This window comes from Thunnus maccoyii, chromosome 22, assembly GCF_910596095.1.
Source record: "Thunnus maccoyii chromosome 22, fThuMac1.1, whole genome shotgun sequence".
Taxonomy (NCBI): Eukaryota; Metazoa; Chordata; class Actinopteri; order Scombriformes; family Scombridae; genus Thunnus; species Thunnus maccoyii.
This window is the reverse complement of record NC_056554.1, coordinates 21,034,257-21,061,870: the sequence shown is the minus strand read 5'-3', so window position 1 is coordinate 21,061,870 and position 27,614 is coordinate 21,034,257. Positions and strand designations below refer to the sequence as shown.

The 27,614-nt window shown below is 38.1% G+C and overlaps 1 protein-coding gene and 2 long non-coding RNA genes across 14 annotated transcripts in view; 2 read left to right on the top strand and 1 right to left on the bottom strand.

Annotated features, from left to right (window-relative positions):
• The window catches only part of dysf (dysferlin, limb girdle muscular dystrophy 2B (autosomal recessive)), a 104,619-nt gene extending 94,057 nt beyond the window's left edge, over positions 1-10,562 (top strand). For all 12 annotated transcript variants that reach the window (XM_042401012.1, XM_042401017.1, XM_042401013.1 and 9 more), the window contains 5 exons: positions 3,424-3,523; positions 6,689-6,861; positions 8,009-8,118; positions 8,242-8,389; positions 9,534-10,562. In XM_042401012.1, coding sequence (XP_042256946.1) covers positions 3,424-3,523; positions 6,689-6,861; positions 8,009-8,118; positions 8,242-8,389; positions 9,534-9,590 — 588 coding nt within the window. In that variant the 3' untranslated portion in view covers positions 9,591-10,562. The remainder of the gene's footprint in view (positions 1-3,423; positions 3,524-6,688; positions 6,862-8,008; positions 8,119-8,241; positions 8,390-9,533) is intronic.
• Positions 4,055-15,907, bottom strand: LOC121889222. Its single transcript, XR_006093469.1, has 4 exons — positions 15,649-15,907; positions 6,968-7,089; positions 6,694-6,830; positions 4,055-4,138 (listed from the first exon to the last, which is right to left on the bottom strand). It is a non-coding gene; the product is annotated as an uncharacterized LOC121889222 (long non-coding RNA).
• Positions 15,908-22,432: 6,525 nt separating this feature from the next.
• Positions 22,433-27,614, top strand: part of LOC121889150 — a 53,347-nt gene continuing 48,165 nt past the window's right edge. Inside the window, exons 1-2 of the long non-coding RNA XR_006093449.1 lie at positions 22,433-22,515; positions 23,801-23,970. This is a non-coding gene — a long non-coding RNA (uncharacterized LOC121889150). The remainder of the gene's footprint in view (positions 22,516-23,800; positions 23,971-27,614) is intronic.

Sequence of the window (27,614 nt, the reverse complement as noted above, 5' to 3'; positions counted from 1 at the left end):
AGAGTCAGTGTGAAGCCATTACACAGACTCCAGAGAGGAGTCCATTCGTCATTTGTGCATATTTGCACAAATCAGATGTATTGTTGAGAAAAAAAAAAAACAACACAACGCTCAGTTTGCCCTACTTAAAGTTTTATTTGTACTTTTATGATTCCTGCGATCGAGAGTAAAATTACAGCACGTTTCTCGGCAAATTCAAATCTAAGGTCACTGACGTTTTGAGCAGGATATTCAGAGAGATATCAGGAAAAAATGAGTCGTAAACCTTGTGAGGTTAAATTCTGAAAACACACATGAAGTATAACAAAAGGACGCTGCTGTGAATGAAGCATAATAGAAAGCATGTCAAAGAATATACATATAGTATAGTAATACATAGTGATGTCCCCTATAAGAGATTTTTGTGTTATTTCACTTGATTTTGACTTATCAGTTGTCGCCCGGCAGCTGTTTTCCACGTACAAAGCCTTTCCCATGTGACAGTTACAGTATAACTGACTATGTTTAACATACAGTAGACAACTGACATTATAACAGCAAATAAATTAAAGAAAATCACTAAAAGCATGTTATGTTCCCTTTAACAAATCATCATTGATGCAGTGTCACTCTGATTATACTTGTTCTGCTTGGTAAAGTGGTTTCACAGCCAGATTTAGGAACAAACTGCAAATTCTGCATAATAATATAATAGTATTTATGAAATGCATCTCCTTGAACTTGGTAGTGATGAATTCAGAGAGGTACGACTGCTGCTCAGAGTAGAACAGCAGACACTGCATCATATGTACAATATTATCAATGCGTACGCTCCTCCTCATGGGTCAGTGTTTGCTCATATAAAGTCCTTTAAGTCAGTAATAAAGCCAGAAGTTCAACAAGTCTTCCTCTACACATCCAGTTAAAAACTAAAGGGGCTTATTGAAGTCAGGTTAGGACTTATTTATAATGAAATCCTCAGTCACATTTTGTACTTAAGCTATCAAATTGTCCTTGTATTTTGTTGTGGGTGTTATTGTTTTATATTTAAATTGTGGTGATGCGTTTTTAGATTTCAGGATTTTAGTGTTTAGTTTTATATTGAATAACTTGTAACATCTTGGGACCATTTTAGAAATAAGTGTTTTCATTCTAACATGTTATCCCTTGGATAGTTCTTGTGTCTGTCATCATAAATCATATCATATCTATGGCTGCTCATTAACAGGTGGAGCAGCTCATTGTTCTTTTCTGTTCGGTTTGGCCGCGTTTTACATCTCAACTCAACTCAACTCAGATTTATTTATAAAGCACATTTAAAAACACCAGTTGACCAAAGTGCTGTACGATCAAAATAACAAAAAGCCATAAACAACACAATAAAAAATACAAAAAAAACAAAAAAAAAACAAAGCAGTGCAACTCTCATACTGAGTTAAAAGCCAAGGAATAAAACTGTGTTTTAAGAGGGGCTTTAAAAGCAGGCAGTGCAGGAGCCAGTCTTAACATGCAGAGGCAACTCCTTCCAGAGTTTAGGTGCTACGAATCTCCCCACAACCAGAAACAACTGGTCAGTGGACCTGAGTGACCTTGATGGGACTTTCAGGTTTTTCGCACCTTTGGTTCGCATCATATCCTTAAATTTGAACCTCAGACATCTGGAAGGAGCTCAGAGTAGAAACACTGCTCTTTAGCATTAAACAGAGGCCAGTTGAAGTGATTTTTGGGCGTCTGATTTGGCTGCTACCACGGCAACCGAGTGTCAGGAAACGAATGGACAGACCAACATGACGGAGCTTCTTGTATCTACTAATTGAGACATAGTGGATTCCCTCAGTGGACTCTGGCAGGATATCAGCATGTGGGAACAGACGATACAAAACACACAACTGTTTCTTAAATCGACAGACTGTGAAAAGAAAGAGAAAAACTGTTTTACAGTTTAGCCAAAAGTTTATCTCTCCTCACTTTGCTATAAATCGATCATCGCCAGTACTGGTTTATAGTAAAATCCACAAATTCAGGGAAAAAAAGGGAATTCAGGCTGCCATTAAGTCAAGTTGCTAAGTGCAGCTTTTAGTTTTTGCGGAAAATCTCCTCACTCTCGAGTATTTTTAGGAACATTACGGTGATGTATTGACATTCGCTGCAAGTCACGGGGGACCTATTTTGTTTCAGGTGCGAAAAGCCATATTTTTTATCAGCATAACAAGAGGCGAAAGAGTCTCACGCGCAGATATAAAAAAAAATAAAAAAAATGAGGGAATGGAAAGCTGAGGAGTGTGCACCAGCTGCGGAGTGAAGCCCATTAGCAGGAAGGTGAGACAGGATCAGATAGTGTCTGGCAGTTTAGTGTGAATTTACCAGAGGTGATAATAGGTACACCTGTGCAGATATGTGTGTGTGTGTGTGTGTTCAGACACGCACACACACACACACACAGCTCCAGTGTGGAAGTGGTGATGTAGTGAGAGATGTGTCGATGGAGTGCCGCTCCAAACTCTGAGAGGAGCCTCCCAACATGTTTCCCAGAGCGTCTCTCTCTCTGCTGTCCCATCATTCATCAACGTTTCTAAGGGTTTTTTTTTTTTTTTTTTTAATAAACAGCAACAGTGTCAATGACAGCGTTCCAGTTATAGCACGATATATCTCACAACTGGTACGTTGCATTTTAAAGTAAACATTACATAAAGAGATAGAAGCTAAAACATTTGTTTAAAAGGTGAGGTTTAGGCTCATGTTAGTGTGAGATTTGATGATTAAGAGACTGGAACACAATGAAATACTTGCCCAAAAAAACAAAATAGGCAATTTAATAATAATAATGATACCAATAAAAATCTATAATTTCACCTACAGCAGCTAAATCATGTTTGGAAGGTGATCTGAGTGACCAACATGGGTTTTATTGGATGTTTAGACTGCTAACATATGTAATTCATTTTCTTTTTTTCCTCTTTTACTACATCACTGTGTTGTGTTTGTGTAACTAGTATGTAAAAGTTAATATTCTGGCAGGAAACTGCACATTAAATTTAGTCCAACTTGTTTGGTTTTTTTAAATGATGTTGATAAATGTGTAAAAATGCACTGACTGGACTGTTTTAAGTAACAGTGACATTCATTTAATTTATGTTGTTAAGGTTAATTGATTAAATGTCACTCTAGGTTGTAAACTCGCCCTGATTGGGGGAAGTGATCCTGTTTTCATCTCCTCACGTCATTGTTTCCGACAAGACGGCTTCAAAGACTAATTACTGTTTTCTGTTGTGTCTCTGAATTCATTTTATAAGAATATTTTGAGATTAAACTGCACTGTTACTGCTGATCTACTGGCTTTAGAGTCGTCTCCTTTGGGTCCTCAAGTACAAGAACATAGAAGTTATTTTAGATACTGTTGTTAAACCAGTTCTCTATTTCTCTCTCTCTCTGGTCTTTCTGCAGGAACATTTCTGGAGTATGGATAAAGCCGAGACCAAACTGGCTCCTAGACTGACCATCCAGATCTGGGACAATGACAAGTTCTCCTTTGATGACTACCTCGGTAAAACACACTGCTCTCAGTTTGTGTGTGTCTTTTTACCTTTCCATGCATCCGTTTCTTCATATTCAGATTATCTCCACACGTAGTTGGTTAAATTTGTAAAACATCTTTTTTTTTCTCCGTTTCAGCGTTTAGTTCAGACTAAAACAGCTTGTTTCTCCCCTCAAAACGGCACCAGAGTGTGTATCTTAAAGCGTCGTTTTGCTTTTTCAGTGTTTACGGGGTGAACAGAGCTTTTGCGAAATGATAACGTAAGCTACCAAAGAGGGTCGTTGGCAGAGCGCAAGTAAAGTTAAGTAGGCCGCTTCATGTCGCCTCAAACTTTCTCTGTGATCGTTCATTTTAAATATCAGTGTAGCCAAATACACAACAGCTGTAATTCACCTGGATTTCACAGTTATAAAGTAATTGGGAATGACTCCTGGTTAACATGTCGTGTTTATTGGCTGCGATTAATAACTATGTCATATTTTCTCTGTTGTCTGACAACAGAAACAGAAAAATATGTAAATGAGAACAACTTAAGTGTAATTTCGGCTACATTAAAACACATTAGAGACACACGTGATTACACAAAAATAACTTAATGTAGATGCAGTCTTAGTCCTTGTAACCCTGCAGAGAAAATTAACACAATCACATCACTACTATGACACTGATGATACATGAACATGAACAAATTGTCTAATAAGTGTTTTTAAGATGTATTATAAACACAATTTTGTCCAAACAAATGTGGAACTACCCAGTTAAATCTCTTTCTAAAACCTCTGTGAAACTTTTTTTTCCCTTTTCTTCCATTTTAATTCATTCAAAAATATTTGAAATGGAATATATTTATTTACAATTCGCCTTTTATTCACACAAGGCAATTTGAAGGTCAGTTTCTTGCCCAAGGACACTCTGACAAGAGGAGCCAGGGATTGAACCGACAACCCTGCAATTAGTGGACGACTCGCTCCACCTCCTGAGCCACAGCCGGCTCAGTAAATACTTAAAAGTTTTACTGGAAATGGGCCCTTATTCCCCATGTTCCTACCTATTTAAACACACATACATGCCTTTAGGTTGTAGCAATACACTTAATTCATTTCGGGCATGACATTTAGACAGTTTTTCCCTAATTTCTGGCTACGGCTTAGGTGGTAAATCCGCCCAGGGAACCATATGTGCGATGTACAAACTACTGTGATAACATTTATCTTTCGAATTAACGCTCTTCCATTTCCACTGTGTCGGCAACTTTCACAGGGAGGAAGGGCTGATCTTATTTTTTTTTCTCGAGACTCAAGCTGTCAAAATTCTGCCTTTCCTTCACCCCTGACGCTGCCCCGGCCCCAGCCCCGTCCCCTCGAAAATAACTCACCCTGCCCTGCCTCTCCTCTTTCACTCCTCCTGCCTCGTTTCATCATTTTTCTCTTTTGCCACAGAAAGGGGAGGACGACGCTCTCTGTAGACTCGAGCGCTCGCCTGCGGTGTGAGAGGAGGAAGATGAGGAATCCAGATTCTGATCTGTTCCTGTCTGTCACCATCTCCCTCTCCGCCGCTGCAGCGCTTTCTCTTCTCGCTCGAGTTTATTCACCTCATACGGTCTGCGGGTGTGTGGCCACCTCAAAGCATTTTTTCCATTCCTACTTGTCTTCAGCTCGTCAGCGCGGACCGCTGACTGTTAATCTTCCTGCACGGTGTGAGGGTCAGACACGAGCCATTTTTCCGACGGTCACACTGTCAAACTGCAGCTAACTCTGGAAAAACACTTCCAGTGGACGTCTAGTCTCCCTTCTGCCATTTGTCAACCCACAATCCCTCTAAACTAAAGGCCAACACTGATCAAAACTACACTAACTGCCCTTCATCACCGCCTCACTCATGAGTCAGTTATTAGTGGCGGAAAAACAGGTTAGACGGATGGCTGGTACTGATGACTTTTACAGATCTGTTGTCTAATTTTGTGTCTTTTCATCTTCATAAATGTACAAAATGATCGTTTTTTCATCTTCAAGTAACAGTTTTTGACATTTTTATAGAAATCCATGTCCAGTTTCAGGCAATAGAAATTCACACAAGCTTTCACATTTGCTATTCTGAACACTTTGTGTCTGGTGGATCTTTCTCTTTCAAGACCAGATGTATTTCCTGATTAAATAGAAGAAGAAGAAGAACTTGGTACCTTGCTGAAATATAGAAATAGATAAAAAAAAGACCACTTGCAACACAAACTCTATATTATAAAACTAATATCACTCACTATGAATAAGAGAGACACACTATTTATGTAAATTGGGACTCATTATATCCAATTTGGCTCTATAAATTGACACTACAAAGCAGCAGATTTCTCCCAAGTTGCGTTCAGATTAAACTGAAATTTTTTTTGCCGCAGACTGAAATAATTTTCAAGTCTCACAGATGTAAATTCTCTTCACTCACTCAACACCACCCAGGGCACATTTATGCCCGTTCTTTGCACTTTAGTTTATAGGCAATTTAATGTGCACTGACTCTTACATTTGCATTCAGTCTGAGCACATGTTAACAGTTTTAACAGTTCAGACCTACGTGACGGACGTCAACAAGACAGCAACAAGACTGTCGGATGATTTTTGCACATCACGATGTATTTATAATTTCAAAGTTCAGCGCCAGGATTTATTGCGCTGTAGTTTCCATGCACAGATACTGTAGAAAGACAGACAAGTCTTCTGTACTCGCAACCCCTCCTCGCTAGTTGCGTAATCAAGCAAGGAGTGTTTTATTTTAATAATTTCTGAAGAAGAATAAATTGTCTAGATATTCAGACAGAAAATATTAGTGGATAGTCTGGTTTTGTGTGACAGATTTTTTCCCCCCAGCTTTCCCATCCTCCCTCTACAACCTCTCAGATTTAAAGGTGTATGTTTGACTGTGGTTTGATGCCTTTCTCCTCTTGTGCAAGTGTCCTTTAGCAATACTCTGAACCCGAAATTGTTGTCAATATGTATGTACGCTTGGGGAAAAAGTAAGTCGCTTTTGACAAAAGTTGGGAACAATTGAACCAGACAAGACTGTTTTTAAATGCATAAAACAATATTTTAATGTTTATCGATGTCAAATGTCGTCCTGGTTTTTATGATTTATGTGGTCCTTATGGTCCAGCCCTTGAAAGAAATGTTAATATTTCTTTAGGTCACCTGGTGATGGACCTGAACCACATGCTGCGTCCGGCCAAGTCTCCAGAGAAGTGTAACCTGCAGCTGCTGGACCAGCCGGCGGACAGACTGGTGTCTCTGTTTGAACAGAAGACCGTCAAAGGATGGTGGCCCTGCACCTGCAACCAGAACGGAGAGAAGATCATAGCTGTGAGCACAGAAACACTCACTCAGACTTGTTCTTTCATCAGTAAACACACACAGAGACGCTCATAAATATACAAAAGAAACCTCTATTCTGTTTTCATGCTCTAACCTTGAATAATTCTTTGTGAATTTCATAACAAACTGAACAATGGATGAATTTTTGCCCGAAAAGGTCCACTATTCTTTTTCTTCTTCTTTTTTTCTTTATGGAATTGGATTCAGCCATCTCACCTAGTGTCAGAAAAGAAAAATATATATAAAAATTTCCAGGAAGACAAATTTTAAATGGGAAAACAGTTTGAGGTTGCTGCCTGATGTGATATCCAATCATGCTTTTTTTCATTTCCACTTTGTGCAATAACATTAGATTATTTTGGTGTATTAATTGTCAAGATATACACTGTAAATGTTGGACCACACCAGCATTTAAAACTGAAATTATACATCGTAATCAATTCAACAGAATCTTTACCATATGCGAGTCCACTTAAACTTTAGTGAAGCCTGACGTGCAAATTTGTGCAACTGATTGATAGCAACCCATCTTATTGACTGTACTTTGGGGGAACGGGGAGCTGGAGAGTCTAAAATGGAGGAAGCTAACGTACTGTAGCGTCATCCGGTTTTATTAACCTCCTCTGTCAGTTAATAAAGTGCTCAACAACATAGGAGTTGTTTGCAGACATTTATGAGTCAGTGGAACAAATACGTCTTTTGAATAAACAGAAATAAACAACTTATTGTTCTGTTAGCGACAGAGCTAACAAGCTTGCTAACTGTTAGCAGGCTCAGGGAGCTTTTTCCCCTTTCTTCAATAACTCTTTATTGAATTAAAGGATGTACAATGTTGACGACAAAATGCCAGGGTGGAGTCAACTGAACAGTCCAGAGAAATTAGAAGGAAGCTACTGTGTGACTCATTAGTGCTAGCATGTTTCCGAATGGCTAGCTTGTTAGCCGTTAGCTCACCAGCGACAGTGGCTTACCAACTGTCCCTGCAAGTAGTCACTTTGCCAAGCTTTTAAGAGACAATTATTTCATGAAAATACAAACAAATGAGTTTAGTTTTGCTTCTTTCTGCATTGTCTGGTCCTTACAGATGATTAGATACAGTAGTTTAGACGCTGCGTGTTTGTTGTCTTTGTTTCAGGGGAAGGTGGAGATGTCTCTGGAGATCGTGACGGAACAGGAGCAAGAGGAGCGACCGGCTGGCCTCGGCAGAGACGAACCCAACATGAACCCTCACCTGGAGGAACCCCAGTGAGTCACACACACACACACACACACACACACACACACACACACACACACACACATAAACCTAAAAATACACACTGACAGTAAACATGGTCTCTAATTCTCTCCTCCTCCTCATCCTCCCAGGCGTCCAGAGACCTCCTTCCTGTGGTTCTCCTCCCCCTATAAGACTCTCAAGTTCATCCTGTGGAGGCGCTTCAAGTGGTTAATCATCCTCTTCATCATCCTCTTCTTCATCCTCCTCTTCCTTGGCGTCTTCCTCTACTCCTTCCCGGCAAGTTTAAGTCTGCTTATTATAAGTGACAACAGTGTTGTTGAGCTTAAGTGTTTAGCTCATCATTTCTTTTTTAAAAGATTTATTTGGGCATTTACTTCCCCCTCATTAAACGTCTGATAGTTGTAAACAAGCCAACAGTTTAGACAGAATATCTAATCCACTTTATTTGGAAGAAAATCCAAAAAGAAGCACAGTTTTCATTAATAATCCCACATTGCAAAACTTATAAAAGTTAGATTGAAGTTGGAATAAACTGAAATTATCCTCCAAATCATGGCAAATGGCATGTCAAAGAAACATACTGTAACAGATCTAAATGGACATATGCAGGGAAGAAGGGAGTCAAGACAGGGTCCTCGACAAAAAAAACAGACAAAAAAGAACGATCAAAGCAGGCAAAATAAATTTATATAAGAAATGTTGAAAGGATAACAAATCAGAAAGAAATTAAAGGGGACATATCATGGACATTTTCAGGTCTATATGTGTCTACTGGAATATCTTTGCATGATTTACATTTAAAAACTCTTTATTTATCTTATACTGGCCCTTTATGCAGCCCCTCAGTTCAGCCTCTGTCTGAAACAGGCTGTTTTAGCTCCTGTCTCTTTAAGACCCGCCTCCTGATGAGCACACTCTGTTCCGATTGGTTAACTTCCAAAAGCTACATAAACAAACAGCAGTAGTCAGATTTCACGTCTTTTTCTTGTTCTTTACTCGAAATACAGACTTCTCAAATACATCCATACATGTTCAAGCCCAAATCCGATCTGAAATATGAGAGGAACAACCTTAGCAACAAAGACTGCAGAACAGTTTGAGGGTATACGCCAATCTGATGTCATCACGAAGAGGAAGTAGAAGTAACTTTGCAAACAGAGCGTTCAGAGCAGGCTGACGCCCTGACTTTTGACTTGAAGGCTGCATTTTTTCATACATACATTATAACAGTATATAAATCACAAAAAGCATGTTATGTCCCCTTTAAGATGGAGAGACAATGGAATCCATCTTTATGTGTCTTTTACGTTAGAATAAATGATGTAAAAAAACCCTGAAGAGAGATTATGAAAGATTATTTTTATAACCTTTTCAATCTTCTCTTCTTTTTCTCTCTTTACTGTTGTTTTTAATCTTGCAGAACTACGCTGCCATGAAGATGGTGGGACCTTTTGGACCAGCCAAGGGAACACAGTGATGACGGAGGGCGAGGAAAGACGAACACGAATGAGCTGACACGATGAAGAACGACGTCATGTTTCTGAAAGTGAAATGAGGCTGAACTGAACTGATTTTCATGTTATTATTCTGTCATCTTCCTAAAGTTGAACGATAACAGCAGCAGTGAACTTGATCCGATGAGTTTACACTCTTTTGTACAGATTAACGACGACGCTCGAGCTTTGGCGATTCCTCTAACATTACGTGTGTGTGTGTGTGTGTGTCCGTTTGTGCCTTTCCTGTTAGATCTGCGCTTCATCGTCTATCAACAGCATGTGTTGTCTGCGTCCTCGTCACTCCTCCGTCACGTCTTTAATCTCTCTTTCTGTTTAGAAGGAGAATAAAAACCAGTCGCAGAACGCCGCCATGTTTAAAAAGTAGAAACATGATCTTACCGCCCGCTGTGAGTTGAAGTCAGGTCAGACGGCGGCGACTCAGCGGCTTCAAACAGTCAAACTTTATCATCCTAAAAATTCAAACTGGGAATTTTCACTCATTATTAATTGTTTTTAATCATCTTTGTATGTCATTGCTACGTGTGCTGCCTTCAAGTACAATCAGAAAAAGAAATGTCAGTATCAAAAAAGTTAAAATTGCAGAACATATGATGCCTTCAGGTGCTGTGGGGAAAATTATTGTCTGTTTATTTCTTAGCAGTTAAGAACAGTGTTAAAAAAAGTTGTTTGAACAATTCAGTTTTACAAATCTTCACACCTCAGTTGTGAATTTTAACCTCCATCTTATTTATTTGTTTACTTCTCCTCCTTCTCTTCCTCCTCTTCTTTCCACTCTCCTTCCTCTTCCTCCTCAGCTTTGTCCCTCCTTTTCCTCCCCTTCATCCTTTCGTATTTCCTCTTGATTCTCTTCCTACACTTCTTTTTTCCCCCCACATATCATTCTGTTCTTCCTCCTCTTCTTCCCCTCTACTTTCCTCTCCTTCTGCATCTCCTCCTCCTCCCCATTCCTCTTCCTCCTCAGACTTCTTCCTCCTCCTTTTCTCCTTCTATTTCTCATCCTATACCTTCTTTTCCTGCTGCGTCTCATTTTGTGTTTCCCCCTCTTCCTCCACCTTTTCCTCATCGGTTTCCTTCTCCTACTACCTCATCTTCCTCCTCCTTCTTTTCCTCCCTTTCCTCCTCGTCTCATTCTCCTCTTCTTAATCCTCCTTTTTCTCCTCTTCTTCTTCCCTCTGCTCCTCCTTTGCTCCCTCCTGCATCTAACTTTCTTCTTAATCTTCTGCTTTCCCTCCTCTTCTCCCTTAATCCCATCTTCTTCCTCCTCCTTCTTAATCTTGTTTTTCCTCCACTTCTTCCTTGCTCCATCTCCTCATTTCTTCTTCTCCTCAACTTCCTTGTCCTCCTACTTAAAATTCTTTTCTTCCTCCTCCTCCTCCTCCAGTCTTTCAGCACTCTGAGGGTTCAGCAGGTTAAGTCAGGGATTTGTTTTCTTGCTGCTCTGGGAGTTTAAGCTTTATTAGTACAAAGCATGTTTTCAGATAGATGGATGTAGGCAGATAAGGACACACACACACAAACACTGTGGTAAAAAAAAAGTGCTGTGATGTGGGTTAGTGTGTCTGTTTCAGCATGTTCACATTTACATTACTTTATGTGTGTGTGTGTGTGTGTGTGTGTGGGTCAAGACAGGCTTATGGTCCTGGCCTTTCATCGTGTGCTTGGGGTCAATTACAGCTTGTATGTGACACACACACACATATACACACACACAGTCCGAACAGGAAGGGTTAGATGAGACGGACTAATCCACCCAGATTCTACGGGATTTCCTGAAGTACATGTTTGTTATCGTGCGTATATGTGTGTGTGTGTGTGTGAGCAGGGGTCTGTGTCTATCAAAGTCTTTTCATCTTTAAATAGTCCCTGAGTTAGCGAACACGGGTCAAATGGAAACAAATGAAGAATGTAGGAAGTCCGTTCCGCTAGATGAAGAAGGAAGAAGGAAGATGAACTGAGTCATAATTGAACAGATGTGATGAAAAAGAGCTTCCAATATTTTTTAATTTAATTTCACATCTCTTTCTGCGCTGTAGTTACCTCACAAGTCTGGAGAGTCTTTTTTTTTTTTTTTTTTTTTACCTTCAGTTTGCTTTGAACATGACCAGAGTGGAAAAGTTGACTTTGTCCTGTTTGGTTCATTTTTTAGGTTTCACGCCAGCCAATTATGAGCCAACCAGGCCTCGTTAATAAAACGTCACATTGACTCTCAAGCAGCTTATTCGTTGGACTGAGTTTTGGTAAATCTGTTGTCCTGCCAGGTCAGAGTGGGTTTAGCAACAGAAGACAGATTTCTGTAACCGCAGCTGCATGTCGCACTAATTGACCTTCTCAAGTTTACTTTTTTTCAAACACGAGGAACTTGCTGGTTATCAGATGTGAGCATTTGACTCTTGCATTTTAGGGTGTTTCCTAAGAAACCACTCTGCAATTTTGCTTGGAGTTCAAAAAGCCATAAGACAGAATGTTTTTGAGAATTAAAAGAAAAAAAAATAGTAATCAAAATTATTTTTTCAGGGATTTATAATCTGTACACCATCACTACATTGTTTATGCATCATTTGGCATCCATATTTGAGTGTAAAATTGTTTCAGGTGCACACTGAGAACTTTAAATACGCCAAAGATGGTTGGTTATATGACACTAAATGTGGTTTTGGTCTTCCGAGTTTGTGTCTTCTCACGTCTTTGCATTGACTTTGTATGAAGTCGCGCCACGCTAAAAATTTGCTTTGCGTCCTGTCTGAACACACAGCTAAGATGTGTTCGGACACAAGGCTGAGCCAAATTTATATCATATTCACTGGAGGTGACAAACTGAGACCAACAGGTGTCAGTTTGACTTGAAAATGTTTCAGCTTGATCCAGAAATGTACAGAATTCACCATCTTTCCAATGGTGGGACAAATGCTAGCATGCTAACATGCTAAATAAGATAGTGAACAAGGTAAACATTATACCCGCTTGACATCAATATGTTAGCATTGTCATTTTGAGCATGTTAGCATGCCGACATTAGCATCTAGCTGAACGCACAGTCTCACAGTGCTGCTAGCATGACTGTAGACTCTTGTTCGTTATTGTGTGATTCCACTTTTCCAATGACTCTAATGTTTAGAGAGAGGAGCCAAAAGACGGAGTTAATGCCCTGTATTCACAGCAGATGCCTGTGCCAGCTGGATTAGATAAAATCTACTTTTTAATACACTGTATTGAGTTAGTGTCTTTATATATTGTAGCTTTATATATTTCAGAGAGCTTCAAACATCCTGCTGATATAAATCTAGACGCCTTAAAATGGAAACACTGTTTATTTAGACAATCCTGCTGTCACTTGTAATTCATTTTTGTTATATTTTTCAAGAAGCCTCAAGATGCCTTCGTACTGCAAAGTTGCCTTGTGTTATCTCTGTCAGTAAACGCCACATGCCTTTACGTATTAGCTTTGATGCCTTGACGTACATTAATACTTGCTGCCTCTGAGGTGTTGGCTTGTGCTACAGCATGAACTAAAACAACACTAAGTGAAAAACACCAAGATTTTCCTCAAAATGTTATTTATTCGACTTGCTGTGGTCTTTATGGAGCTTAAAACTCTTCTTGTCCTCGAAACAAAAGCAAACATTTACATATTGCGGTTGTAAAAGTTTTTATGTTGTAATTCAGCTATGAATTAAATGAAGAAAAAAAATACTAATACTAATGCACTGCTTTTAATAGGCGGACAACTTAAAACACTCTGACTTCTGACCACACTCTAATCAGTGATGTTTTTTCATCAGTTGCCAAAAATGTGCTGTAACATCACTGAACTGAAACATGCTTGAAAGTTAAAGTTTTTCTTATTTGTGTACCTTTTTTTTGTCTGATTTTTTTTTTAATTTCATGGTCCTCTAGGGACCAAAAAATTTGCTTTTTTCAGGTATTAAAACTGTTTTATATGTGGCATATAGCATGGTTTGCTAATCTAAAATTTAGTTTTGTTTTTTAAACCACTTAAAAGTTGAAAAGATTTTTTTTTTCTCCATTATTCTTGTCGCTAAAGCAGAATGATTTACGCTCTGGAAATATGCTGCATTACGCCTCAGTTTTAAACATGAGCTGCTTTATGCTTTTGACTGTAATAAACTCCTGATGCAAAAAAACCCCAAAAAAACTGCACTGAACAACAACATGCACAGACTCTTTCTTGGTGAAACTGGAAACCAAATCTAGTTCTAAACCCAGTTTGTGTTTTTGCGTCAACAGCACCGTGAACAAATCTCTTTGTTGCTATTGTAAATGATGGTTGATCATAACTGACAGTATAGATGATGTTTTTTTGTTTTCTGGGAGACACAGACTGAATGTATTCTAAATATGAGTTCATATCCACAAAGAGCAATATTGTGTGCACTGCATTATCATTATCAGTATTATCAATAAAACTGCATTTCAGATCAGAGTGTGTAGTGTATTATTTAAAATTATTGTGTATTAGTGAGACTACAACTAGAATATATTGAATATTACACTGTTTAGACTTTCAATTTTAGTATTAGTTATTCCTCTTTTTTGGCTTTTGTTGGTATATCTCCACTTTTGTTCATTGTCAGGTTTTTCATTGTCAGAAAATGCTTTGTTTTATATTCTTGATCATGTTAATAATTGTAAATATTTCAAGAAAATAATGTTATTGTGTCAGGATTCAGTCTACACCGTGTTCGCCTTTAAGAACAAATCAGAAACCACAAAGGAGACGTTTATATGTTTTGGTTTCACGATGGTGCCCATAATCTTTGGATTATTCTGTTAGTTCTCCATCTACGTAGATCACGAACTTATTTCCATACAATCATCCAAACGGCTTTATTTTAACCATAATTGCATAAGCAGTAAAGTAAAGTTTTCAGAGCAGGTCACACTGAGCCTGATTGCCTCCTGCTACACAATACAAGAGCCGCAGACTTTAAACAACAACCCACATTAGCCGGCGGAGATGAGAAGGGGCATTTCTCCAAAGACCTTTAGTTTAATTATTCTAATAATAAAAAAAAACCATTAACAATAAACTTAAAACACATTGACATTATTTTTGGCTGCCAAAATGGATGACTAAAGGTGATTTCAGTTTGACTTCAAAGGACAACGCTAAAGCTATTTACTTTTTTTATCTTACCAAATTTCTCCTGCTGTGTTTATCATGGGGAAATAATATGTTATTATTTTTTATGTATTTTTAATAGTTTTTGGATATCAATGGAGTTGAAACAGCATGGAGGCAGAAGTGATTTCAGGCTGTAGCTACACAGACAATATTATGGTTTCAGGCACTTCGGAGGCATTGCTGAAAATAACTTCAAATATAAAATAACACCAGCTTTTTCTTTTAAGCCTTTTCTTTTAAATAAGATACAATTTTCCATTCCTATGTTGTTTCTGTAATTTATACATAGTTGCAATTAAAATTTACGTATTGTTTACTCATATTCTTTTGGAAAAATGCACTTTAAGTGGAAACAGCGAGTTTTATCAGTGTTAAAATAGTTAATTCACTTCTCGCCACACACTCAAAAAGCTTAAAACCCACACAGTGTTACAGTATAAGCTCAAATTTACAGAGTGTGTCAAAGCTGTGCAGTTATCTGAGAATAACACACAGTCCTCAGCCAATGAGAATCGGGTATTCTCAATAACAACTGGATAAGATGAAGTTGAACTATTTTGTTTGGAGGTAAATTATTTTCTTCAAGGTTACATTATAGTTGGCGTTATGATTAGTAATTTTGGTTAAGGTTCCATTTAATTGCATTGGTTTGGTCGGGTTCCACGTCAAGTTGTAAAAAGCAGTACGAAGCCCACCTAGAACACAGTTTAATATACTTATAGTAATAAAAAAACAGCATGTATTTATGAACAAGTATACATTTCTGACAAAATCAGACCTGGAAGTGTGCTGGTTTGTGTGTATGTAAGAGAGAATAACTATGTAAAGTTAATAAATAAATAAATAATGCATATGTCTGTGTTTAATTCACTGACCTTTGTGCGAACCCGCAGCATCGGCAGAAGTTGGACTGAAAACTCTCTTTGACCGTTTCCTCTCCTGAGCTCCCACAAGCCTAAATTATTACTTTTGCCTTCCCACCTCTCCCTTCTTTCCTCCTCTTCTCATCCCTCTTTTCACTCGTCCAATCCCTCTTGATACCACATCTCTCTTTTGCTCTCTTTCTCAGGGGCGTTGTTATGGTCAACGTGAACTGCAGGTGAACTGCTGACCACAGTGCGACTGTGTGTGTGTGTGTGTATGTGAGTGTATATGCAGTGTGGGTGGGCTGTGGTGGTGGTCTGTCTTCACTCTTCCATCTCTCTTTCATTTTCTTTGACCTTCACTGTCTTTCTCATCTTCCTCCTCCTCTCCAAAATACACCTCTCCTCCTCCATCTCCTCACCCTGCTCTGACCTCCATGTCCTCCTCGTTCCATTTCAGCTCCTCCAGTATTTTTGCTCCTTATCACTTCCTCTGTCATACGAATTATGTGTTCTTTTTTGGTATGCATTGGCTGCATTCACACTGATTTTTTTTACAAGGGTGGTGTCTAATCTGAAAAGCTGCATTGCATCAGACTTGATTCAGTGATGCCATGGTCGGGTCAAGCCGTCATCATTTAACGTGAGTACAAGGCTTTTATGGGAATGCTCATCCAAATTTTTGCTCATTTAACCATGTATATTGATAACTAACAAATGTTATGTTTTGGACATTCAAATTATTCATTAAAGACCAAGAATTAACTACTTTAACAACACAAATGAGAAGGCAGTGATTAATAAACCATTCAAGAGCACAAATTAGTATTTCATGCACACAATTATGTAGTTTGAGTAAAAAAAAACTAATTGTGCACAAATTTGTGGGCTGTTTTTTGTCCTCCATGGCCCCTAGTGACCTCTCTTTCTGTTCTATTCAGAGTTTTCATCATGTGGTGATACAGAAATACTGCAAATTCCTATTTGTTTATATTCACAGACAATCTCAGACAGCCATGTTATCTGAAAGCCAAAACCGAGTACATAAGTAGGTAAGAAGTGAGATTATTTGTGTCTTTTGTCAAAAAGAAAAAAAATGTTTATGCCTTTCCAAGTAGATCCTGACATGAACTAAAAACTGTAGATGCCTGTAAGGTTGGAAGTTAATCTTTTACAATACTTTGTAGTTAAACAAAATATGCAAAGCTACTGGTATTAATAACAGGTTTGAACAGAATCATGCTTGGGTAACTTCCAAATCTAAATACTTGAAAGTGTATTGTTTGGGTGTTATAACATAGAAAATGATAAGTTCAAATGACTGATAATGTTCAAAATGTAGATAATTACAGTATCATATTAGATTTAATAGTAATTAGTTGTGGTGTTCCACAGGGATCAATTTTAGGACACTTAATCCTCCTAATACATGTAAATTACATAAAATCCTTGAGCATTTTTTATATTCTGATGATTCCATCTGATCACTTTAATAATGGTTCATGGTATTAAAAACATGATTAGTTGAGAAAAGTAAAACATTAATTATCATTTTGTGTTGTTTTATGACTAAATAAAAACAAAGATTTTCTTGTGTTTTTTCTTCTTTTCTACTTTAGTTTTAATTGCTGACCTCATGTTGTCATTGACTTAAAGTGACATCAGTAGAATCAGCTCCATTTCCAAAATGGAAAAAAATCCACCGCCAGCACCAGTTCCACCCCTTTCTTCTTTTTCTTTCTTCTCTCCATCTTCCACCCAGTTCCTTCTGTATCCTTAGGTTTATCCACCTCTCCATCATCAGCCTTTCCCTCCCTCCTCCTAACTTCTTTTTTTCTTCCTTCTCCTCATCCTGTTGCCTCATCTCACTGCTATGTTAATCAGACTCACTGATGAAATAAACATGTTTTATTCAAGAAATGTTTTGTTTACAGCCAACATACATAGGTGCTTTGCCTAACTGTGTGTGTGTATGTGTGTTTAGAGCAGCTTTGAACATGGAGGGGTCAAAGTGCACCATATTCGCCAGACATGATGGAAAATGACTGGGAGGAGAGGCTGGCAAACAGGATTCGAGTTGTTTCATTATCACCTCAAACACACATACACACACACACACTCGTGTAGCGGCAAGGAGGCCTATAACATCAAACACTTGCAGCTAGTAAAACCGCAGTAGCCCCATCTGTACCTGTGAGTCTATCCTTCACACTGCCAAAGTTCAGACCGGTGATATCAGCTTACAAACTCTCACACACACATACGCAGACATATGAGATCAGCTTGCAAACACTCAGCGCACACACACAAATACACACATGTGTACAGATGTGCGTTAACAGCTTGCACTGACACCTCTGAGGCCATCCAGAGTGCAAATCCCTGCCTCAGGTTTGACTTGATGAAGCCGTCTGTCAGAGAATGCTAAGGTTCACCTTTTGGCTTCTGACTTGAGTTTACATGAATTTTGGAAGAAATTTTAGGAAAATAGTTTATTCCATTATTAGATCCAGCTGCAAACGATATTAAAAGAAGATGCAACAGCTTAGTCAGCCAGTGATATTTGGTAAGACAGATATAAAGACAGATTTATAAAGATATAAAATGACAGATATAAAAGATAGATGTCTTCCAGGTTCCTTGGGAGGGAGGGGAAACACATGAATGCATTGTTAGTTTTTGGAGAAAGATCTTTCAAATTGGGGAATATTAGCTGAGTCAAGCAAGCTGAGTCAATCATCAAGTCTGAATGTGAAATGCTTAGACAGCTGTTAGTCCAACCAACACGTCACCATTTAGTCGCCTTTTTAAGGCTTATTTGTTAAATTTAAATGAACAATTATTTATCTTACCACAAAGAGACACTTTAAAAGATGAAAAATCATTTACCAGAGCTTAACTTCTTGAGGAAAAATATTAAGGTGACAGGAAAGAAAACATTTTTAAGGCACTCTTAGGAAGGGCAAGCAGAGGAGTCATATTAAAAGCCTTATTTACTCGGGCATACTGGTTAAAACACCGAACAGGGTCTTTGTCAGTCTTTCCACTTTTTGCACTGAACGTATTCATCCCTGTTATCAGTTTTTTCATCTTCAAGAGAACCTTAAGATTTCCTGGACTTCTTGCATGTGAAACTGAGTAAGCACATGGCCTTTTCTTTTTTTATTTATATTTGAAAAAAAATGATGATTTTGTCCTAAAAGAGAAAAGAATTGAGGATTTCCCATTACTTTTCATTATTTAATTTAGAGTCAGCATCTAGTGGCCATCAGCGGAACTGCATCTCAAGACACTTACGCCGGTTTCTGCTAAGACTCCAGCATAATCTTTTATGACTGTTTTACTCAGAAAGTAAAGGTGCGTAGCATATAGCTGATCTTGTGAGTGCAATAGTGGAATTAAAATGTTTAAATCATAATCATTACAAGCTAACTTTATTACTAAAACGTTTGTCTGAGGTAGCAATATTGTCATTGATAGAAATGAACTTCAGTGGGTAGAGCCAATGAACCCCAATATTGCAATACCCAGTACCCCAATACCGTGCTTAGCCATGGATAGAGGCTGTTTACACTTGGTTTTAAAATGTGTTTTGGTGATCCGAACAAGTGGACCACCGAGACACATCGCCATTCACACCTGTGTCTATCATGCGTCTCCAAGGTGTCCAGCTGACCACTTGTGTTCGGATTTCGTTACTGCCTGTGACACTTCCGTTAAAAAGTCTTCTCCTGTGCCCCACACTGTTGCCAGACAAGCGCCAGATTTGTTAAGTACGGGCTAGCTAAGATAACAAAAATGCTTCAAGAACTAATATACATGTGCAGGCTATTCCAACCGTCCCTGTTGGGGACACATCAGGATGCATTAGCGTTTACACTACAAAAGATATGTGGTCAAATGTGTCCCAGACCACCTCGGCAAGTGGTTTGAATAATTGGATCACAATGCTTGGTGATCGTTTACACTTGTATTTAGTGCTGTCCACTTGTGATCCGATCCAAGACGCATTTTAAAACCAAATGTAAACAGGGTCATAATGTATCAAGATCTCTTAATTCATCAATCCTTAATAAACTATCATAAAACTTTGTGTAAATCTAAAATCTGTTAAGTGGCATCAGAGTCCATTGTGTCCTCTAGCATGATTGTGGACTGACTGTCCAGCATACCTTTTAATAAATGGACCATTTCTCTTTGTGTAAGTGAGTGACTGTCAGCATCAGTGTGTCTTTGCTGTTGTTTTGTTTTCTGTTGTCCGTACAGTACACCACCAACACGCGGTTGTAAACTCATTTTACACACCATGCCTCTCTCATTAGTCTTTGCGTTAACTAGCGGTGAGGAATGCAGTTGAACAGCTCAGTGGAAAAAGCAGTATAATTTAACAAGATGCTAATCATCAAATTGTTGGGGTGTTTAGTCATCGTGTAGCTGCATGCTGTGACGTCTTCCAGGGCTCAGGTAGGAGAGGGCGATCTACTCTTTACCTCATCCATTGGTTCATCTCAAACTCTTATGATCTGAACAGCTGGCAGAGTGATGTGATGGTTAGAGAATGTCAAAAAAGGTAAGATCGGAGGTTTGACACCATGGTAGACGTGTACTGTATTGAAGAGACCCTGAGTAAGAAAATAAGTCACTGAAGATAAAAATGAGTCATGATTGTAACCCAGTAAGCACCAATTTATTGGTGATTTGCAGGTCAAAAGACATCTAATTGAACTTTTTCAGTGACTATATGTCAACATGTACTTAGGAGCTACACCACATAGAAATATTGTTATTAAATATCTGTTGAAACAGTGGTTATATGTGACTTTAAATGTCTAAAAATATCAGTATCTTCTTTAAAGCGGCTATAATCGATATTTTTTATAACAATGCATGACGTCATGGCTTGTAGTGATAAACCTACTGAGAATAATCAGCGACTCTGCAGCTCCCCTTGGCTTTATGGAGCTTTATAGCGAGTTCCAGCTCATTGTTTAGCGGTCCGACTGCAACTTTACTGTTTTGGTTCACTCTCAGTGCTCTCATAGCGTCATTTTTGGCCGCAGCAGGCAGCTGTTTCCAGAGAAAAATCTCTGTTCACTACCTGCTCAGCACCAAATGGCAAACAGACACAGTTAGCTTTAGGCTAGCTTTTGAACATAGTGGATCATTTAGCAGATTAAGAGCCAGATATTTCCCTCAGGAGTTGGTAGAGAGTAAAAACAGAGCTAAAAGAGAGTGAATATTGGACTTATATTAATCAGATGGACAGAAACACGACTCCAAATGAATGTAAATGTTGCTGCTGGATGTGGAAATAAGCAATTGTTCAACACATCAACTTAAAAGGTAAAGATATATCAGTGTTGTGTTCAAAGCTTGTTTCTGCTGCCCCCAAAAGGTCAAAAAATCAGTTAATGCAGGTTTTAAGTCGCTCTTGAAAACTCACTTTTACTGTATTTCTACGTTATTGTAATCTTATTTAATCTGGCTAACAATATATGTATGTATGTACCAAAAAATATAAAAATAACTTTGTTCCATCAGCGTAACAACATTGCACAGATACTATAGAAGCAACATTTATTTATTTATTTTTACCTGCTTTTTACTTTATTTATTCTAGTGGTTATTGGTTTTTGTTGTTATTTTTTTCTTTTAAGTCTTGATTTTTGGAGCCTTGAGCACTTTTATCTCGTCTGTCTATTGTCTGTGTTGTTTGTAAAATGTGTGTCAAGATGGAGGATGCCTCGTCTACTGCAAACCAAACCTACCTAAAGGTACAAATAAAGTAAACCTGAACCTGAATGTATGTACACGTGTGGTTTCCTCCCACCGTCAAAGACTTGTATGTTAAGGTTAATACTCCTGTCACTGACCAAGACACTGAGCGAGTGTGATGTAGGATGGATCAAATGCAGAGGATCAATTTGCCCATGGGGATCAATAAAAGTACTTCTCATGTATATCTCTGTACATGCATGTACTGTATATGTTTTTATATATGGGAATGTAATGTATGTGTGCATATTTAATGTTGCCCTTTGTTTTTACTATTTGATCTATTTGTTTGTTCTTATGGTTTTATTGTTTTATTGCTCCCTTATCCTCAAAATTTCATCTAAATTTTTCAGTTTTCTCTTGCATTATTTGATTTCCTGTTTGAATAGCACTTTGTAACTGCTAATTTTGACTAGTGCTATGTAAACAAACTTTAAATTATTACTATTATGAGAAAATTTAGCAAGGTTGACATCTTTTCACCTCACAAATCACCCATCCAATAATTACTCTGAGGTTTGATCCCTTATCAGTCTGCTGTTTATATCACTTTAATCTGTAAAGTGATACAATAATCTGTTGTAAATCCATCAAAAGTATTCAAAAGTCTGTTTCAAAAGTTGGTATGTGTTAAAAATGTATTTGTAGGGTTCTGAGTGTTATTCCCCAGAAAACTGAGGTTACACTCACACTGTTACATTTCTTAGCGGCTGAAGTGAGCACATTTATTTATTTGGAAGTTCTGATTTGTTATTATCCCCATCAGAATGAACGGAGATTAACTCCAGATCCCTGCATCACAGCATGTTTTTCATTTTCACCACACAGAAAAACATGCACACTGGTTTTGTTCTTAAAGATGTTATTATTATTATTATTTGATTTTTTAATCTTTTTACCACAACCACAGTTGGTCACTCAGTCACTGGAGCAGCTACATTGAGGATTTGAATTATAATTCTATTTAAACTAACAAATATTTTTCATCACTTCCCTGTCACATGACACATGTCCAGTCATGTGTCTTCAAACCAGGAAGTCAATCCTCTGCCTCCCCTTCAGAGAAGTTTTGTGCTTCCATCTGCAAACATCTCTGTGTCAGATGTAAGTTTTTATTCTCTCTCTTTTGGAAAAATGTGTAAAGTTTGTGGTTTTGTGACAATATTGACTTGTTAGTCATTTACCTGACTGTATCAAGCTTCTGCTTCTGTTAAACCAGCTGATTTTTGAATGCAGTTCTGCATTATAATGTGAAGATTTATTTGCAGTTACTGTTTTGATGCACAATAGTGACAAAACACGGTCTAACTGCAGGGTTTGAACTGGGCTGATTTAATGTTAAATAATCAATTTAGGCCGATTCAAAGTCAAATACAGGCTGTAGCAGAAACCTGCTGATGTTGTTGCAGTTTCTATTGATCATGTAAAGGTTGTAAAAATCATACGTTAACTAATTCTCCTTTATATGTGTGGGTTACATATTTAAGCATTCAGGTCAAAATATTAGGTTAGATTGTCGTGGAAAATCCTCAGATGGGCCTCAGATAACTCTTCAGATTACTCACGACTCATCACAAAACTCAAAAATTCATAAGAAAGAGACTCAAAAAATACACTGGAAGCTGGTAGAGTTCAATGTGAACAGGTTTACTGTGCATATAAAAAGATACAGAGCAAACCGAGACAAAAGAAAAAACCATCATAAAACCTCATATTATATACTTTTCATAACCCCTCCTATTCTGGGGCTTAGTTTCTAGTCTCCACCTCATTTTTAATTAAATTCAGCCATCTGGTCGTTATTTCTCAGGTTCATAAGTGACCTTGACGCTTTGGTGATAATACAAGTATGACTTATCTTAGAAATGACTGTCTCAGCATCTTCCACCTTTTTCTCACACTAAAAATGGACCTGGCAGCCTTTAATCATTTCACACAGAAAACCAAAATGCTATATCACATATTAGCCGTCTTGCTAACTCCCTGGGAACTGTCTCTTATTGGCATAACGCTATCTTTGCACTCTCACCGGCACATTCGTCACGGGAAGGCAGTTTTCCACCACAAGAATAAGTAAAAGATTGGTCACAAACTCTGACTTGAGAGTTGAACATGTGTCTTTAGAGTTTATAGCAAATATATCCGACCTTCATAGATGTATTTCCTGTTGTATGTTTTGAAAACGACATGATACGTCTCAAGAGTTTTCCTGTTTTGACTATTTCTACTGAATTGCGTTTTGTTTGCTGGGCACATTTTTGATTTTTGCCCAAAACCTGCTTCAAAGGATTTCATTCTAAAAATAAAAAAAAGGTAAAATGTCACAACACATTCCTCAATTTTCCCAAGATACCTTGCTCTAAAATGTTCTCCACACACTGTGCTTTAGATCTCTTGACCTTCGCCGGGGAGTTCAAACAACCAACAAAAAAAAAAAAAGTTACGAGTGAGCGGGACTGAGCTGGAAGGAGGAAGAGGAGCGTGAGAGTAAAGAACGGGACGTCCAGACTTATCCTGAAGGGACTTTTAAAGGAAACGGCTCGGACATTGTGAAGAACAGTAAGTGTGAAGTCACAGGCACCCTCACACATCTTCAAGGTCGTCTTCGAAGGATGTCACCCACACACACACACACACACACACACACTTAAAAACGGTCCCTAAATGTCAAGGAGGGGCTCCTGACATCTAACAAACACACTCAAACTGCTCGTCCATTTCCTGCGCGGGACAGGAAGTTAAACAGGTCAAGGAAACAAAAGGTAACCAAAAAAAAAAAACGCCCATGTTTTTCTGAACATATGAGGAGTGAGCAACACCATTACTGTATGTGTGTGTGTGTGTGTGTGTGTGTGTGCAGTGTGGGAGCTGTAACTTTGTCCTGTCTCACAGTTTCCCCCCCCTCAAAGTCGCCAAAAAAAAAAAACAATGCCTGTCTTTGTTCAGCCTGGTAATGTTTGACTTCTGTTGTTGTGTTTTGCTGCGTGTGTGTGTGTGTGTGTGTGTTGCAGTGTGTGGCCTTTATCACACTTTACACACACGCAGGGTGAGATTTTACTGAAACAGTGGGAACGTTATGATTACAAATTAGCATCAATGCTAATAAGATTTCAGGCTGTTAAAAGAGGAACTTTTATTTTGTCTCGTTAAGGAGGATGGGGGGGCTTTTATTTTGCTGGCTCGTTAAAGGCAGCCCTTAACGACCTTTGAGGCTGACAGTAAAAACAATGATGAAGTGAAATGAAGTGTGTGTATGTGTGTGTGTGTGTATGTGTGTTATTGCTTTAATGTGGCAGCTTGCTGGAGATGTTGAGATCCTTTTGCGATGGAGGACAAAGCTAGAATATCAAAAAGTGTTTTGTTTTCTGCATCAACAACCAGCGGTGGAAAGTAACTAAGTACATTTACTTAAGCACAATTTTGAGGTACTTGTACTTCACTTGAGTATTTCCATGTGATGCTACTTTATTCTTCCACTCCACTACATTTCAGAGGGAAATATTGTACTTTCTACTCCACTACATTTATTTGACAGCTTTAGTTACTTTTCAGATGAAGATTTGACACAATGGATAATATAACAAGCTTTTAAAATACAACACATTGTTAAAGATGAAACCAGTGATTTTCAACCTTTTTGGCTTTTGACGTCTTACAAAAAGCAGTGTGTAGTCGGGGTCACATTTCACATGTCTGTGAGTTGTTAACAGCTCCACCAAATAGTGATTTTTCCCTCTAAACTTCTCACATGCTTTCATTTCAATAAATGTTCAAATGATCCAATATTTCACCAAAAATCAAAGATTCTCCCATCAACCATCTCACGACCCCTCAGATTTATCCGCTGACCCTTTGGAGGGGCCCGACCCCTAGGTTGGGAACCACTGGACTAAACTAGCTAACTGTATATAAAGTAGTTGAAACTAGCTCCACCTCCAGCAGCTACAACAGTAACATGCTGCTCTAACACTGATGATTCACTATTAATAATGTAATGATGTCATATATAATAATATATCAGTCAGACCACAAACCACTACTTTTACTGCAATACTTTAACTACATCAAGCTCATAATACTTACAGGATTTTTCATGTAGTACTTTTACTTGTAATAGAGTATTTTTAATTGCTGTGTTGGTACTTTTACTTGAGTAAAGGATCTGAATATTTCTCCCTCCACTGTCTACAACGAGGTTATGTTGAATATGTGTGTGTCCCTTCTCGCAATGGTGCCTGAATAGCTTTTTGTGTATTTTTTAAAACGTCTGTATTTGTTTATGTGCATGCAGAGTTTACACTCTTACTTTTTGTTTCTTTCTAATATGTTTGTGTGTGTGTGCTTTCTGGTGTGTCTGTGCCCGCCGTATGTGTGTGTTTTTGTTTTAAAGTGTGTACTTCCAGTGCTTTCTGGTGGTCACAGTTACACAATATCCCTCTGTGTTGTTGGAGCAACAATAGATAGTAAAGTTAGTTTCGTACTGTGATGATTGCTCTATAAATCTAAAGTGCACACAGTATTTTTTAGAGCAGCTCATTGTTCATTGTCTCGTATGCGAGCAGCGCTGTTCGGTCGCTGAACTCTTTATCATCGTTACGTCCTTTTAAAATACCTAACAAGCCCACTTGTGCTGTTTGGCAAAGCCGAGTTTGTTTTGGTGACACATCTGAGGGAATGCTAACTTGTCATAAATAGCTCGTAGCTGCAGTCCAGACCACCTTATTCCAGTTCAGCTCGCTTCCAAGACAAGTTCAAGTCAAGTTCAGGTCAAAACTGGGTCCTAGAGGCCAAATCAAGACAGAAATTTCAATAATTTAATCATATTCAAGACCATAAAAGGCATTGGACTACATTCCTCAAAGGTACAATGAAAGAAAAATGATTTTTTTTCATCATATTAATAAACACACTCATAACTCAGATGCTGTATTTCTTTAAAAAATCCATAGATTCACTTTTTTGGCACCTCTTGAGAGTCTGAAATGTGCAGAAACATTGATATATGTAATGTAGAATAAGAGGAGTGCATCAGAGTTACAAGTGTTTCCCCTTTTTTCACTGCTGGAATTCAAAAAAATATGTTTTTCTTCTTGTTCTTGGATGTTTGAGCTTCATTGTGCAGACTGATGTATGTGCAGAGTTTCACATCCATCTGCTGAAGGAGGAGTGTTTAAGACGTGTACCTACGAGCCTGATCTGTGACATCACAACTAGTTTGAAGCCAATCGTGGTCCAGTATGCAACATACACACACGTGTGTGATGTGGAAACTTGAAGCCCTCCAGCACTCAAACACTGAGACTTTACAGTGTAAATTTTGTAATTCTTAAGGATTTTACCCAGGTAATTATACTTTCTGGTCAAGGCCTATCATGAGTTCTTCTTCAGTCTTCTTTATCAAAATGATTATAAATATTAAACGTGGCGTCCTGAATCCTCTAAGCTCATGGTGAGAATGAACTTTACAGTGAATGTAAAGTGATTGGATGTAATTTTTAAGGATTTTAACCAGGTAATTAATTGGTAATTGTGTAAAAAAAACAAACATTTCAGTATTTTATATCTTAAAACATGTCTGAAGGGGATCTTTAATTTTAAAAACACCTATCATGTGTTTAGCATGAGTTCTTCTTCAGTCTTCTTCATCAAAATGATTATAAATATTAAACGTAGCATCCTGAATCCTCTAAGCTCACGGTTTCTTTGGTTGCGCCATAAACAGACACACAAAAGTTGCTCTTTTGTTGCACTTCAGAGTAGCTGCTCCAGACCTGTTTGCTGCCCACAGTGGTTGATAGATGTGTACTATTACAGCACCAGTAACCACCAGTAACCACAGGTGTTGACAAATCAACCATGATTGAACTTTTAAGGATAATATCTTAGAACGTTTACCACTCATACAAACTTTTCATCAAATTCAATTGAAATTGTTGAAAGATCGCCTCCAGACTTGTTTTAAGACGTATAATTTGTGTCTTTTAAGGTTTATAGTTCAAAAAAAGTTCAATTAGCTCATTAAAAATTCTTATAATTGCATCTCCTCCTTCTCCCTCATCCTAAATATACTAATATGCAAACATTTTTCATCTCAGAAGCTTCCACATCACACTCGTCTAAGTTGTATACTGAACCCACGATTGGCTGCAAACTAGTTGTGAAGTCACAAATCACGCTCACGCCTTTTAACTCAGATTTAGGGA